Source organism: Musca vetustissima, unplaced genomic scaffold (genome assembly GCF_032173495.1).
Source record: "Musca vetustissima isolate MV318-11 ecotype Yass unplaced genomic scaffold, APGP_CSIRO_Mvet_v1 utg17252, whole genome shotgun sequence".
Taxonomy (NCBI): domain Eukaryota; kingdom Metazoa; phylum Arthropoda; class Insecta; order Diptera; family Muscidae; genus Musca; species Musca vetustissima.
In genome coordinates, this window is record NW_026876597.1 from 1 (window position 1) to 15,364 (window position 15,364).

The 15,364-nt window shown below is 26.9% G+C and overlaps 1 protein-coding gene and 1 pseudogene across 1 annotated transcript in view; one reads left to right on the forward strand and one right to left on the reverse strand.

Moving 5' to 3' along the window:
- The first annotated feature begins 257 nt into the window (after positions 1-257).
- Positions 258-7,218, forward strand: LOC133321139 (neuroglian-like; annotated as a pseudogene).
- Positions 7,219-10,460: 3,242 nt separating this feature from the next.
- The window catches only part of LOC133321141 (neuroglian-like), a 90,353-nt gene continuing 85,449 nt past the window's right edge, over positions 10,461-15,364 (reverse strand). Inside the window, exon 8 of the mRNA XM_061530233.1 lies at positions 10,461-10,681. Coding sequence (XP_061386217.1) covers positions 10,461-10,681 — 221 coding nt within the window. The remainder of the gene's footprint in view (positions 10,682-15,364) is intronic.

Here is a 15,364-nt window from a genome sequence, read left to right on the forward strand (position 1 = left end):
TTATGACAATCTTTGCACAAATTGGTTTGGCCAAGTTCCCATCAACTGGAAAACCCAATAAGCCAGGCCACTGCGAATGGACTTCTTTACCAAGTTACAGGTAAGGGCGATGACTGTATTCAAAACCTTTGTAAGGAATATATTTTAATTGTTGGATTTTTCTTCTCAGGATCTCAAGGGTGAGACCCAATGGAGTCCAAACTCCCGAGGAAAAGAATTGCGACTACCAAGAGGTTGCCGGTTTGGGATCCTGAATCTGTACCAATGCACGTGTGGTCGCCGTCGACGGTCATTTCATGACCGAAAGCTGAAACTCAAGAAATCGACATTGGTGCTGTTGAGGGCCCCATTGTAAGGTGCCCAATGAAAATCTAGCAAATGCCGGCTGGTTTATCGCACTGACGTTGGCCCTGGCCATTATCATTATCTTGTTCATTATTATTTGTATTATAACGCCGTAATCGTGGCGGAAATAATGATGTAAATAGTGAATTGGGCAAATCGGCAGTGACCATCCCGATGAAGGTGGTTTCGACGAACACTCATACCGTAAGTTTTTGGGAAATTTAAGTGAAAACACATAAGCATATGGGAATTATATTAAAATGTATATATTTTTTAATTTCAGATTGGACAACAAGAGCGTGGGTCGCCAGTCTTGTTAGTTCAGCAAAACCAGGCCTAGAAAGTGATACCGATTTTAATTGCCGAATATGGAGATGGTGATACACAGGTAGGTTTCCAAAACTAAAAATCGAAATGGTTTATAACCTTAGTTGGATGCTTAAAAATATTATATTTATATATAATTTTTTTTAATTTATTATATAAAAAATAATTACTTATTTTATTATAAAAAATGTATAAGTATATTATTTAATAAATTTTAAATTATTTTTTTTTTTTAATATTTTTTAAAATTTATATTTTTATTTGTTAAAAAAATGAATATGTATTTTTTTTAATTAACTTCTATAAAAATTTATAAACATGTAATTTTATTTATTTATTTTTTTAATTCCATATTTTTTAATTTAATTTTTATTTTATTTTATTTTTCATTATTTTACGTGTTGAAAATGAGTCAGCCGTGGGCCACGTAAACTACACAACAATCATTGCCCACCGTGTCGGAAGGCTGAGAAAACTGTCTTCTGCCGTTCCCTTTACAACACCATCCTCCTGTATTGATTTGTTGGCATCAAAAATAGAATTTTTGGGAAAGTAAAAATTAATTTCGTTAGAAATTCAAACTTTACCAAAGAATAAAATATAGAGAAATTTGATTTTCAAAGGTAAACCACAAGTTGAATGCATGTTGTTAAAAATCGTTATTTCAAATTGTTTGATTTGAAAATGTTTAAGTTCAGTTTTTGCTGCCTTTTTTCACCTTTGCCATTTAAAATAAGCCAAATAAAAAAACTGCCTAAGTTTGAAAGTTTTAAGCAACACTTTTTTCGATATAATTTTTGAAAATGCAAATTTGAAAAATCCGCTCAAGAAAATCTACCTTAAAAAAACTAATAAAGTAAAACAAAAAATTACAATTCCATCAAATCTAAGTTTCACCAAATCTAGGGAAATTTTTTAGCCAGTACTTAATTTGACTTTGAAGTTGTCGCAAGCCTCTGAAATTGTAAAAGTTTATATAAAGCATGATTAAATTAAAATTTGGCTATTTGCGCCACCTACATAATAATTCAGCACACTAATCACCCTTCGCGCTTAATAGCTCCTGAAAAGTCCGCCAAAAATATTTCAAAATTAAAAAATATATTAGAAAATGTCAACATTTAAATTGGAAAATCGGCAAATTCGGAAAATTGGAGAGGGCTATGTAGAAAGTTATGTCATCATGTTGAAAAGGTTTTTGCTGAAGAAGTCGTTCATCAATATGCCTGAAAGCCAAATTACAGCCACTTCGTAATGTCAAGAAATTATGTCACTTCGATGGGGAAAAATAAGGCGTGGGAAGGTGGCAGAAAATTCATTTAAAATTTACGCTTTTTGCCCTGCTATAACTTAACAAATTTTAATCAAAAATTATGTTAATAGACCAAAAAATATTATTAACCAGTAAGTAAAGTCGGATGGGCTCAACTATACCCTTCACCACTTTGGATACATTCTACATATGTATCCTTACAACTGCATGACAATGTTCCCTCCAAGAAACATACTGATGTCTTTCTGCTACCTATGATAAATTTAATTTCATTAGGGCAGATTTAGACCATGGTATAAATTTATGGAAAACGATTTATAGCAACATTGATACACCCTATACGGTATTAACAATTTAATTTTAATCAGACACTCGTTCGAAATACATATGGAAGCTAAACATTAGGAGATTGGTGCACTACTTATGTAAAATCGGGAGAAATATAGTATGTATACGGCTGGGAGCTATATCTAAATGGACCGATTTTCACTAAATTTGGCAGTCACCACTCAATTCAATATGCTTATGTGAATTTCGCGCAAATCGAAAGGTATAGGGACTTTGGCTGGTACCATTCACATAAAATCGGACTAAACTATATATGGTTTCTAATTTGATTGAAATTTGGCAAAACCACAATTGGCATTATATTTTCATGCTGACTGGTCTGTTTTACATTTACAATTTCTACTCATCACAGTTACACTCGTGTTTTTTTTTATAATTCGACACTGCTATTAAAAAAATAAATCAAATCAATCATTCATGATTATTTTCATAAACAAAAAAATCATCTACAGCAAAAAAAAAAACAAACAACATTGCAAATTAATTAAAAAAAAATACAACTCAGCTCATTTTCATCAACATGCAAAAAACAACACAGCCAATTATTATAAAAAAATTACATTTTTTTTCTTTTAATTAATACCTGTTTATTTTTTATGTTATATACTTTTTAATAAAAATATATTTTCGTTAATTTTTAATTTTAATTACAATTACAATTTGTTTTAAATTAATGCCCGTTTATGCAAAAAAAGTGTTAATTTTTTATGTTATATAATTTTTAATACAAACCTATATAGTTTTTTAATTTTTATTATTTATTAATTTATTTTGTTTCTTCTTCTTTTTCCCCTTCTCTTCATTTTTTATTGTTTGTTTTTATTCTACTCTACATCCACTGATATCATCACCCTGAATTATGTGTGTGTAAAAAAACCAACATCAACTTGAAATATTCCAAAAAAAATGTGTGTGACACCCCAAAAACAACAACAACCACCATCACCTGTGTTGACAACAACAACTACACCTCCCACCTATGACATCATCCAACGTACACCACCATCGATATTTGTAAAAACTTGTGTTATTTTTATTTTGAAACAATTTTTAAATGTTTTGAAAATCAAATTGTATTTGCTTTTTGGGATTTTTATTATCATGGAAATTATTTAATTATTGCCTTTTTGTCATCACCACCATCGATATTTGTAAAAACTTGTGTTATTTTTATTTTGAATATTTTTTTTAAATATTTGTAAAATTTATTGTAAATTAAATCATATTTCCTTTTTGGGTTTTTTATTATTATGAAAAATTTATTTTTTTTAATTATTTACTGCCTTTTTGTGTTTGTGCTTGTGTTTTATTATAATTATAATTTATTTCTATAATTATTTTATTATAAAAAAATCTTCTCTAGGTTTGAATGAAGATGGTTCTTTTATAGGTCAATATGGACGTAAAATTTAATTATAGTTTAATATAAAAAAACTTTATATATAAAAAAAATTAAACTAAGCAACAGAATTGTCCACCAATTTTTTTATATATCAAACCCAAATCCCAAATATTGGCAAAACCAATACAATTTTTGTTAATATTCCAAAATATATCATCACTACTTAGAGCTACCCCATCCTGCAATGGAAGTTATACTATAAACATATTTGTATGTAAAAGAAAATGAAGGAAACCCTGACTCTACTGCCAGCAGCTAAATATTTTTTATAATTTCTTTTATATTTTATTTTCAAAAAAAAAAACTATAAGGCAATCTCGAATATTTTGTAAAACGACAAATCTTTATTGGCAATCTCTCGCTATTAATATTGTGTAGTAAAGGAAAATAAGAGTAAATAAAATTTCTGAAATTTTTATTTTTTTTGTTCAAGAGAAATTTATTTTGTATTTTTAATTTGTCTTTTTCCTTTTTTCTATATATATGTATGAATCTTTGTTTTTTTTTTAATAATAATTTAAAGAAAAAATGTTTATTATTGCTTAAAGTAAAAAAAAGTATATAAATAAAAACTAAGTGTATTTTTTGTAATACCATCTACCTACAAAGCGCATCCATCCCTGTTACCATAACAACAATAAATCTATGTATTTTTTTTATTTTATTTTAATATTTTTTTTATGTTTTTATATATGTATATGTGTAATAAGTCTCCATGCTCTCTATGTCCTTTTTTAATTTTTCTGTTTATGTTTTTTCTTGTAACTGTAATTAAATATATATAAACTTTATATATATAATAACCTTAACATAATTATTTTCATTTTTTTATGTATTAGTAACAGTAAAAACAAAAACCAATACGACAAAACAACAAATCAAAAACAACAAAGAAAACAAAAAGAATAATTTGTAATGTAAATTTATCTTTTTTTTGTTAAGTTATATTTTTACCTCTTTTTAGCTTATTATTATAATAATACTATACAATATTTTTTAAAACAAAAATAAGAAAACACAAAAATCGTAAAAAATCAAATAAAAAAAGAAACAAAAAAATATTTCTTTATTATTTACATTTTATTTTTTCATTTGGTAATGTATTTCAATATTATTTTCATTTGATTTTGTTTATTTCTATAGCCTGTAAATATTATTTAATATTTGAATTTTAATTTCGAAAATACACTGAGCATGTTTTATAGAAAAAACAACAAAAATATCACAAAGGTAGTAAATTTTGATTTTACTTTTTGTTTGTTATTGTCACTCTTTTTAAATATTTTATAATTTTTTCTTGGACCTATGTAAAATATAACTGAGTTGAAACGATAACACTTTTTGCAAATATATAATTTAAAAAAAAAGTATTCTTTAACAAGTGAAAAAAGCGTTATGTTCGGCCGGGCTAGGTCTAAATGTGGACTATAATTCAACGTTCTCCATATCCTCCGAATATAACTGAGTTGAAACGATAACACTTTTTGCAAATATATAATTTTTTTGAAAAAAATATTCTTTAACAAGTGAAAAAAGCATAATGTTCGGCCGGGCTAGGTCTAAATGTGGACTATAGTTCAAAGTTCTCGAAATCCTCTGCAGGTGAAATAATTACAACAGAATCTTAGAACCAAACCCAAAACGCGGAACAAATCAGATAACTTTTTTAATATAAACCAGTAAGGACAGTTCAAAAGTCGGACGGGGCCGACTATATTATACCCTTCACCACTTTGGGTACATACAAGAGATGCTCATATGTACAATATTCATTAGATAGAATAGACATATCATCTTTGGAGGACCATTGAAATTGAATCTAACGAAATTAACTGCGCGAAGTTGTAGATATTTGAACTAAATTTTATACAACCAATACAGATACAATCTGAAATCTCTGAAAAATTTAATGTCAATCATCGAGCAAAATATGTATAAGATCTATATATAAATGGATGTCTTTGAGCAACCGTGACATCCGCCATTAGGTATGCTGCAACACTATGCGTTATCCAAAATTTATCTCGACACAAAATCCAATACACATTATTCTAGGTTCGTTGTGCACTAATTCGTCTTAAGCGGACAAACTTTAGTTATTTGGTACATCATTTTGATGAAATCGGATGAAAATATATATGGAAGCTTTATTTAAATCAATCCAATGCGCTATGCAATATTTCATGTAAAGCGAACAGACATAGGCTCCTCCATTTGCACCAATTACCTAAAATCGGACGAAACTGTATATAGGAGCTATATCAAAATCAGAACCGATTCCAACAAAACTTCGCTGACATCAATCTGGACCTAATTCAGTACTCTGTGCAAAATTTTGTCTCAATCGGACCAATATTGGGAGTTTGGTGCACCATTTACCTAAAATCGAACGAAACTATATATGGGAGCTATATCTAAATCTGAACCGATTTCAACAAAACTTGACATACATCAATACTCTGTGCAAAATTTTATCTCAATTGGACCAATAAGTGATATGTACCAAATATCACTCAAATCGGATCATAAATGCGACCTACTTTGATCACAAAAATACATGGACGGACGGACAGACATACATGCATTTATAATTTTTAGTGGAGACATTTTGGTACCCAACAAGAAACAAATTTACCAAATTTCAGCGAATTCGGTTGAAAATCGCACTCAAGAACCTCAAAAAACCAAATTAGGGGGTTGTGGTGTTACCCTTATATGGGAGCTACCAGAAAAATCGACTTATATTTATAATTTTTTGTGGAGATATTTGGTACCCAACAAGAAACCCAATTTACAAAATTTGAGCGAATTCAACCGCCCAAGAACCCAAAAGTTACAAACGGAAAAACAAAATTAATATACCCTACATTCTATGGTGAAGGGTATATAATCCACGATTTAAAATGCCTTGAAAAAATATTTTTTAAAAAATCCACGCCTTTGTAAAGGCCTTGAAAAAATATTCTTTAGAAAATCCACGGTTTAAAAGGCCTTGAAAATATTATATAAAAATCCACGCCTAAAAGGCCTTGAAAAGAATAAATCTAAAAAATCCTCGCCTTAAAAGGCCTTGAAAAAATGTTCTTTAAAAAAACTCTCCTAGAAAAATATTTTTTAAAAATTCATGTCTTGAAAAATATGTTTTATTATAATTAACATACTACAAAAAAATCAAATTTCCCCCAAAATGTTTCCTATTGAATCCCCTAACTAAGAACACTAACAATAAAATGTTTCAAACCCCTCGCATTTAAATAATACATTTGTTTTTTCATTTCTTTTGCAAAATTACTGAAGATGGTTCATTTATTGGACAATATGTACCGGGTAAACTACAACCACCTGTAAGTCCACAACCGGCTAATAATACAGCAGCTGCCCAACAGCGCCCAATGCGGCCGCAGCAGCAACAACGGCTGCTGGTCGTACAGGAACTGCTGCCAATGCAACAGCTGCTGCGGGTACAAATACGGGTGCTAAATTTATGTTTAAGAAGAAAAGCGAAAGAAAAATTTATTTATGAAAAAATAATAATTGTGAAATTATAAAAGTCCATACAAAGAAATAGATTCCTAAATCTAAAACAACAATTTATAATTACATAAAACATCTGGAAAGAGAAATGAAATGAAGCGCAATTGAAGAATGAAAAAAGAAAGAAAAACACAACAGAACTAATTTAAAAGTTTGCTTCTTTTTTCAAAAACAAAACAAAAAATATATAAAATGCTTAAACGATATTTTATTATTTAAAAAAGAAAAAACAAAATTATATTTAATGTGTATATTATTTTGCTTCTTTTTACTATATTAAGTATAACCAAAATAAAATAAAACACACACCCACACAAAAAAAACATATTCTAAAATTAAAAAAAAAACAAATGATAAAGAATAATTGTAATAATTGTATTCTAGATTATCTTTTTCATAATGAAATAAAACAAAAATAATTATACACTTCCAACCTTTACTGCCAAAACAAAAAAAAAAAACAAACAAATGATAAAAAATAATTGTAATAATTGTATGTACTATATATAAAAAATAATAATTTTTTAAATATTATAAAAAAATAATAATTAATATAATTTATTGATTATCGTTTCGTGGTCTACGTACACGCCTTAATAGGTCTTGAAAAAAATCTTCCTTAAAAATCCATGCCTTAATAGGTCCTGAAAAAATATTCTTTAAAAAATTAAAAAGGCCGTGAAAAAATATTCTTTATAAAACTAAATCTAAAAAAATATTTTCTAAATAAGAAAAAAATATTAAAAAAAAAAAAAATGACCTTAGTTGGATCTTCAAAAAATATGTGTCCTTTGCATGTAGATATTTCCCTGCAGAAAATTGACTTTTGAAGTTTGTTTTTTTTTAACGATTTTTGGCGTGGGAATTTTTTGATTTGTTTTGAAAACAGACTTTTGATATGTTTTTTTGAATTGCCAATAATTAATAGCATTTTCCTGGTCTATATGTGTATAAGATGAATATAACAAAAATACATAAAAAAAATATAAAAAAAATTCTTAAACAAAAATAATTTCGAAACAAATGGATGTTTTTTTTAACATATGTATAAAATACATACTATGAATAATTTATATAAAAAAAATTATATATAAATGTCAATTAAGCAAACAATATTTAAATTAATTATTAAATATTTATTTTTTCTTTTCTTTTTGTATTATTTGGTTGTTTTTATATTTTATAATTGAATGAAAATTGTATATTTTAAAGCAATTTTTTAAAAATGTGTTGTTTTATTTCCCTTAATTAAAAAAAAAAAATTGTTTTATTTTCGTAAAAAAATATTAAAAAAAGATTCACCATTGGCATGGAAAAATATACTTTGCCGTAATATAAAATTTAAAATTGTTTAATTTTTTTCTATTAATGAACACAACATTTAGTTTTGTTTTTTTTTTTAATTAGTATTTAAAACAAAGTTCAAAGGTATTATAGGTCGTGAGTGATTTTGGAATTATATTAAAATAAATTATTTGTATAACTATAATAATTTAATTCTAAATCATGACGACTCATAATAACACTTTGTTATTTAGTTATTTTTTTAAATAAAATTGGAATTTCTGTGACTTTTATTTATTCTGTTTTATTTCTTTTTGTTACAAAATTACATTTATATATAATTTTTTTTTATATAAATTATTCGAACTTATTATGTATTTTATACATATGTTAAAAAAACATCCATTTGTTTCGAAATTATTTTTGTTTAAGAATTTTTTTTATATAGGGATTTTTTTATGTATTTTTGTTATATTCATCTATACACATATAGACCAGGAAAATGCTATTAATTATTGGCAATTCAAAAAAACATATCAAAAGTCTGTTTTCAAAACAAATCAAAAAATTCCCACGCCAAAAATCGTTAAAAAAAAACAAACTTCAAAAGTCAATTTTCTGCAGGGAAATATCTACATGCAAAGGACACATATTTTTTGAAGATCCAACTAAGGTCATTTTTTTTTTTTTAATATTTTTTTCAAGAACCATATATTTAGAAAATATTTTTTTAGATTTAGATTTTATAAAGAATATTTTTTCACGGCCTTTTAGGGCGTGGATTTTTTAAAGAATATTTTTTCAGGACCTATTAAGGCATGGATTTTTAAGGAAGATTTTTTCAAGACCTATTAAGGCGTGTATGGGTGGCGTAGGAGGCCACGAATACGATGAAAAGATCAAGTCGAAGACATCATTGCCGAAAATGGTTTTTCCAATTGGAAAAAAAACGTAAAAGACCGACGCGCCTGGAAATCTTTTCTAAGCTCGGCTTATGGAACGAAAGTTCTGTCACAAGCCAGCTAAGTAAGTAAGTTAAGGGTATTGAACATTTTTTTATAATTCTTAAAAAATATTAATACAAACAAACGCTATAGTGGCTCTTGAAAAAAAAGCAATCATTAAAAATATTTTTAAAAAAGAAATCGATTGTTAAAAAACGAGGAATTTCCAACGTCTCCGATTATTTTTTCAAACTTTTTTACTATACATACATAGTGGTCCCTTCAGATGGGAATATTTTTGATTTGTATTGAATACTAGAAAGTGGCAGTAAAGTTACTGGAGTCATTGAGGGGAATATTCTCTTACAAATTTGGGAAATAAACTTAAAGTAATTTAAAATATTTTGTTTTATTTTTCATTATGACAAAAGATAATCAATAAATTATATTAATTATTATTTTTATAATATTTAAATTATTATTTTTTATATATAGTACATACAATTATTACAATTATTTTTTATCATTTGTTTGTTTTTTTTTTTGTTTTGGTAAAGGCTCAAGTGTATAATTATTTTGTTTTTTGAAAATTGTCTTAGAAAAATTCTATATTTTTTATAATTTTAGAATATGTTTTTTGTGTGGGTGTGTGTTTTATTTTATTTTCGTTATACTTAATATAGAAAAAAGAAGCAAAATAATATACACATTAAATATAATTTTGTTTTTTCTTTTTTAAAATAAAATATCGTTTAAGCATTTTATATATTTTTTGTTTTGTTTTTGAAAAAATAAGCAAACTTTTAAATTAGTTCTGTTGTGTTTTTCTTTCTTTTTTCATTCTTCAATTGCGCTTCATTTCATTTCTCTTTCCAGATGTTTTATGTAATTATAAATTGTTGTTTTTTAGATTTAGGAATCTATTTCTTTGTATGGACTTTTATAATTTCACAATTATTATTTTTTTCATAATTCCACGTAAATTTTTCTTTCGCTTTTCTTCTTAAACATAAGTTGCCACAGCACCCGTATTTGTACCCGCAGCAGCTGTTGCATTGGCAGCAGTTCCTGTACCACCAGCAGCCGTTGTTGCTGCTGCGGCCGCATTGGGCGCTGTTGGTGTATGGGCAGCTGCTGTATTATTAGCCGGTTGTGGACTTACAGGTGGTTGTAGTTTACCCGGTACATATTGTCCAATAAATGAACCATCTTCAGTAAATTGTCCTGCAAAAAGAAATGAAAAAAACAAATGTATTATTTAAATGCGAGGGGTTTGAAACATTTTATTGTTAGTGTTCTTAGTTAGGGGATTCAATAGGAAACATTTTGGGGGAAATTTGATTTTTTTGTAAGTCATGTTAATTATAATAAAACATATTTTTCAAGACATGAATTTTTAAAAAATATTTTTCAAGGCGAGGTTTTTTAAAGAACATTTTTTCAAGGCCTTTTAAGGCGAGGATTTTTTAAAGATTATTTTTTCAAGGCCTTTTAAGGCGTGGATTTTTTATATAATATTTTTTTCAAGGCCTTTTAAACCGTGGATTTTCTAAAGAATATTTTTTCAAGTCCTTTTAAGGCGTGGATTTTTTAAAAAATATTTTTTCAAGGCATTTTAAATCGTGGATTATATACCCTTCACCATAGAATGTAGGGTATATTAATTTTGTTTTTCCGTTTGTAACTTTTGGGTTCTTGGGCGGTCGAATTCGCTGAAATTTTGTAAATTGGGTTCTTATTGGGTACCAAATATCTCCACAAAAAATTATAAATATAAGTCGATTTTTTCTGGTAGCTCCCATATAAGGGTAACACCACAACCCCCCCTAATTTGGTTTTTTGAGGTTCTTGAGTGCGATTTTCAACCGAATTCGCTGAAATTTGGTAAATTTGTTTCTTGTTGGGTACCAAATGTCTCCACTAAAAATTATAAATGCATGTATGTCTGTCCGTCCGTCCATGTATTTTTGTGATCAAAGTACAGGTCGCATTTATGATCCGATTTGAGTGATATTTGGTACATATCACTTATTGGTCCAATTGAGATAAAATTTTGCACAAAGTATTGAATTAGGTCTAGATTAATGTATGTCAAGTTTAGTTGAAATCGGTTCAAATTTACATAGAGCTCCCATATATATTTTCGCCCGATTTTAGCCAAATGGCGTACTACACCCCAATATTGGTCCAATTGAGATAACATTTTGCACAGAGTATTGAATTAGGACTAGATTAATGTATGCCAAGTTTAGTTGAAATCGGTTCAGATTTAGATATAGCTCCCATAAATAGTTTCGTCCGATTTTAGGTAAATGGTGCACCAAACTCCCAATATTGGTCCGATTGAGACAAAATTTTGCACAGAGTACTGAATTAGGTCCAGATTGATGTATGCCAAGTTTGATTGAAATCGGTTCAGATTTAGATATAGCTCCTATATACAGTTTCGTCCGATTTTAGGTAATTGGTGCAAATGGAGGAGCCTATGTCTGTTCGCTTTACATGAAATATTGCATAGCGCATTGGATTGATTTAAATAAAGCTTCCATATATATTTTCATCCGATTTCATCAAAATGATGTACCAAATAACTAAAGTTTGTCCGCTTAAGACGAATTAGTGCACAACGAACCTAGAATAATGTGTATTGGATTTTGTGTCGAGATAAATTTTGGATAACGCATAGTGTTGCAGCATACCTAATGGCGGATGTCACGGTTGCTCAAAGACATCCATTTATATATAGATCTTATACATATTTTGCTCGATGATTGACATTAAATTTTTCAGAGATTTCAGATTGTATCTGTATTGGTTGTATAAAATTTAGTTCAAATATCTACAACTTCGCGCAGTTAATTTCGTTAGATTCAATTTCAATGGTCCTCCAAAGATGATATGTCTATTCTATCTAATGAATATTGTACATATGAGCATCTCTTGTATGTACCCAAAGTGGTGAAGGGTATAATATAGTCGGCCCCGTCCGACTTTTGAACTGTCCTTACTGGTTTATATTAAAAAAGTTATCTGATTTGTTCCGCGTTTTGGGTTTGGTTCTAAGATTCTGTTGTAATTATTTCACCTGCAGAGGATTTCGAGAACTTTGAACTATAGTCCACATTTAGACCTAGCCCGGCCGAACATTATGCTTTTTTCACTTGTTAAAGAATATTTTTTTCAAAAAAATTATATATTTGCAAAAAGTGTTATCGTTTCAACTCAGTTATATTCGGAGGATATGGAGAACGTTGAATTATAGTCCACATTTAGACCTAGCCCGGCCGAACATAACGCTTTTTTCACTTGTTAAAGAATACTTTTTTTTTAAATTATATATTTGCAAAAAGTGTTATCGTTTCAACTCAGTTATATTTTACATAGGTCCAAGAAAAAATTATAAAATATTTAAAAAGAGTGACAATAACAAACAAAAAGTAAAATCAAAATTTACTACCTTTGTGATATTTTTGTTGTTTTTTCTATAAAACATGCTCAGTGTATTTTCGAAATTAAAATTCAAATATTAAATAATATTTACAGGCTATAGAAATAAACAAAATCAAATGAAAATAATATTGAAATACATTACCAAATGAAAAAATAAAATGTAAATAATAAAGAAATATTTTTTTGTTTCTTTTTTTATTTGATTTTTTACGATTTTTGTGTTTTCTTATTTTTGTTTTAAAAAATATTGTATAGTATTATTATAATAATACGCTAAAAAGAGGTACAAATTTAACTTAACTAAAAAAAGTTAAATTTACATTACAAATTATTCTTTTTGTTTTCTTTGTTGTTTTTGATTTGTTGTTTTGTCGTATTGGTTTTTGTTTTTACTGTTACTAATACATAAAAAAATGAAAATAATTATGTTAAGGTTATTATATATATAAAGTTTATATATATTTAATTACAGTTACAAGAAAAAACATAAACAGAAAAATTAAAAAAGGACATAGAGAGCATGGAGACTTATTACACATATACATATATAAAAACATAAAAAAAATATTAAAATAAAATAAAAAAAATACATAGATTTATTGTTGTTATGGTAACAGGGATGGATGCGCTTTGTAGGTAGATGGTATTACAAAAAATACACTTAGTTTTTATTTATATACTTTTTTTTACTTTAAGCAATAATAAACATTTTTTCTTTAAATTATTATTAAAAAAAAAAACAAAGATTCATACATATATATAGAAAAAAGGAAAAAGACAAATTAAAAATACAAAATAAATTTCTCTTGAACAAAAAAAAATAAAAATTTCAGAAATTTTATTTACTCTTATTTTCCTTTACTACACAATATTAATAGCGAGAGATTGCCAATAAAGATTTGTCGTTTTACAAAATATTCGAGATTGCCTTATAGTTTTTTTTTTGAAAATAAAATATAAAAGAAATTATAAAAAATATTTAGCTGCTGGCAGTAGAGTCAGGGTTTCCTTCATTTTCTTTTACATACAAATATGTTTATAGTATAACTTCCATTGCAGGATGGGGTAGCTCTAAGTAGTGATGATTGTTTGGAATATTAACAAAAATTGTATTGGTTTTGCCAATATTTGGGATTTGGGTTTGATATATAAAAAAATTGGTGGACAATTCTGTTGCTTAGTTTAATTTTTTTTATATATAAAGTTTTTTTATATTAAACTATAATTAAATTTTACGTCCATATTGACCTATAAAAGAACCATCTTCATTCAAACCTAGAGAAGATTTTTTTATAATAAAATAATTATAGAAATAAATTATAATTATAATAAAACACAAGCACAAACACAAAAAGGCAGTAAATAATTAAAAAAAATAAATTTTTCATAATAATAAAAAACCCAAAAAGGAAATATGATTTAATTTACAATAAATTTTACAAATATTTAAAAAAAATATTCAAAATAAAAATAACACAAGTTTTTACAAATATCGATGGTGGTGATGACAAAAAGGCAATAATTAAATAATTTCCATGATAATAAAAATCCCAAAAAGCAAATACAATTTGATTTTCAAAACATTTAAAAATTGTTTCAAAATAAAAATAACACAAGTTTTTACAAATATCGATGGTGGTGTACGTTGGATGATGTCATAGGTGGGAGGTGTAGTTGTTGTTGTCAACACAGGTGATGGTGGTTGTTGTTGTTTTTGGGGTGTCACACACATTTTTGTTGGAATATTTCAAGTTGATGTTGGTTTTTTTTACACACACATAATTCAGGGTGATGATATCAGTGGATGTAGAGTAGAATAAAAACAAACAATAAAAAATGAAGAGAAGGGGAAAAAGAAGAAGAAACAAAATAAATTAATAAATAATAAAAATTAAAAAACTATATAGGTTTGTATTAAAAATTATATAACATAAAAAATTAACACTTTTTTTGCATAAACGGGCATTAATTTAAAACAAATTGTAATTGTAATTAAAATTAAAAATTAACGAAAATATATTTTTATTAAAAAGTATATAACATAAAAAATAAACGGGTATTAATTTAAAAGAAAAAAATGTAATTTTTTTATAATAATTGGCTGTGTTTTTTTTTGCATTTTGATGAAAATGAGCTGAGTTGTATTTTTTTTAATTAATTTGCAATGTTGTTTGTTTTTTTTTTTTGCTGTAGATGATTTTTTTGTTTATGAAAATAATCATGAATGATTGATTTGATTTATTTTTTTAATAGCAGTGTCGAATTATAAAAAAAAACACAAGCATTTGTAACTGTGATCAGTAGAAATTGTAAATGTAAAACAAGCCAGTCAGAGCATGAAATATAATGCCAATTGTCGTTTGCCAAATTTCAATCAAATTAGAAACCATATATAGTTTCGTCCGATTTTATGTAAATGGTGCACCAAAGTCCCTATATACCTTTCGATTTGCACGA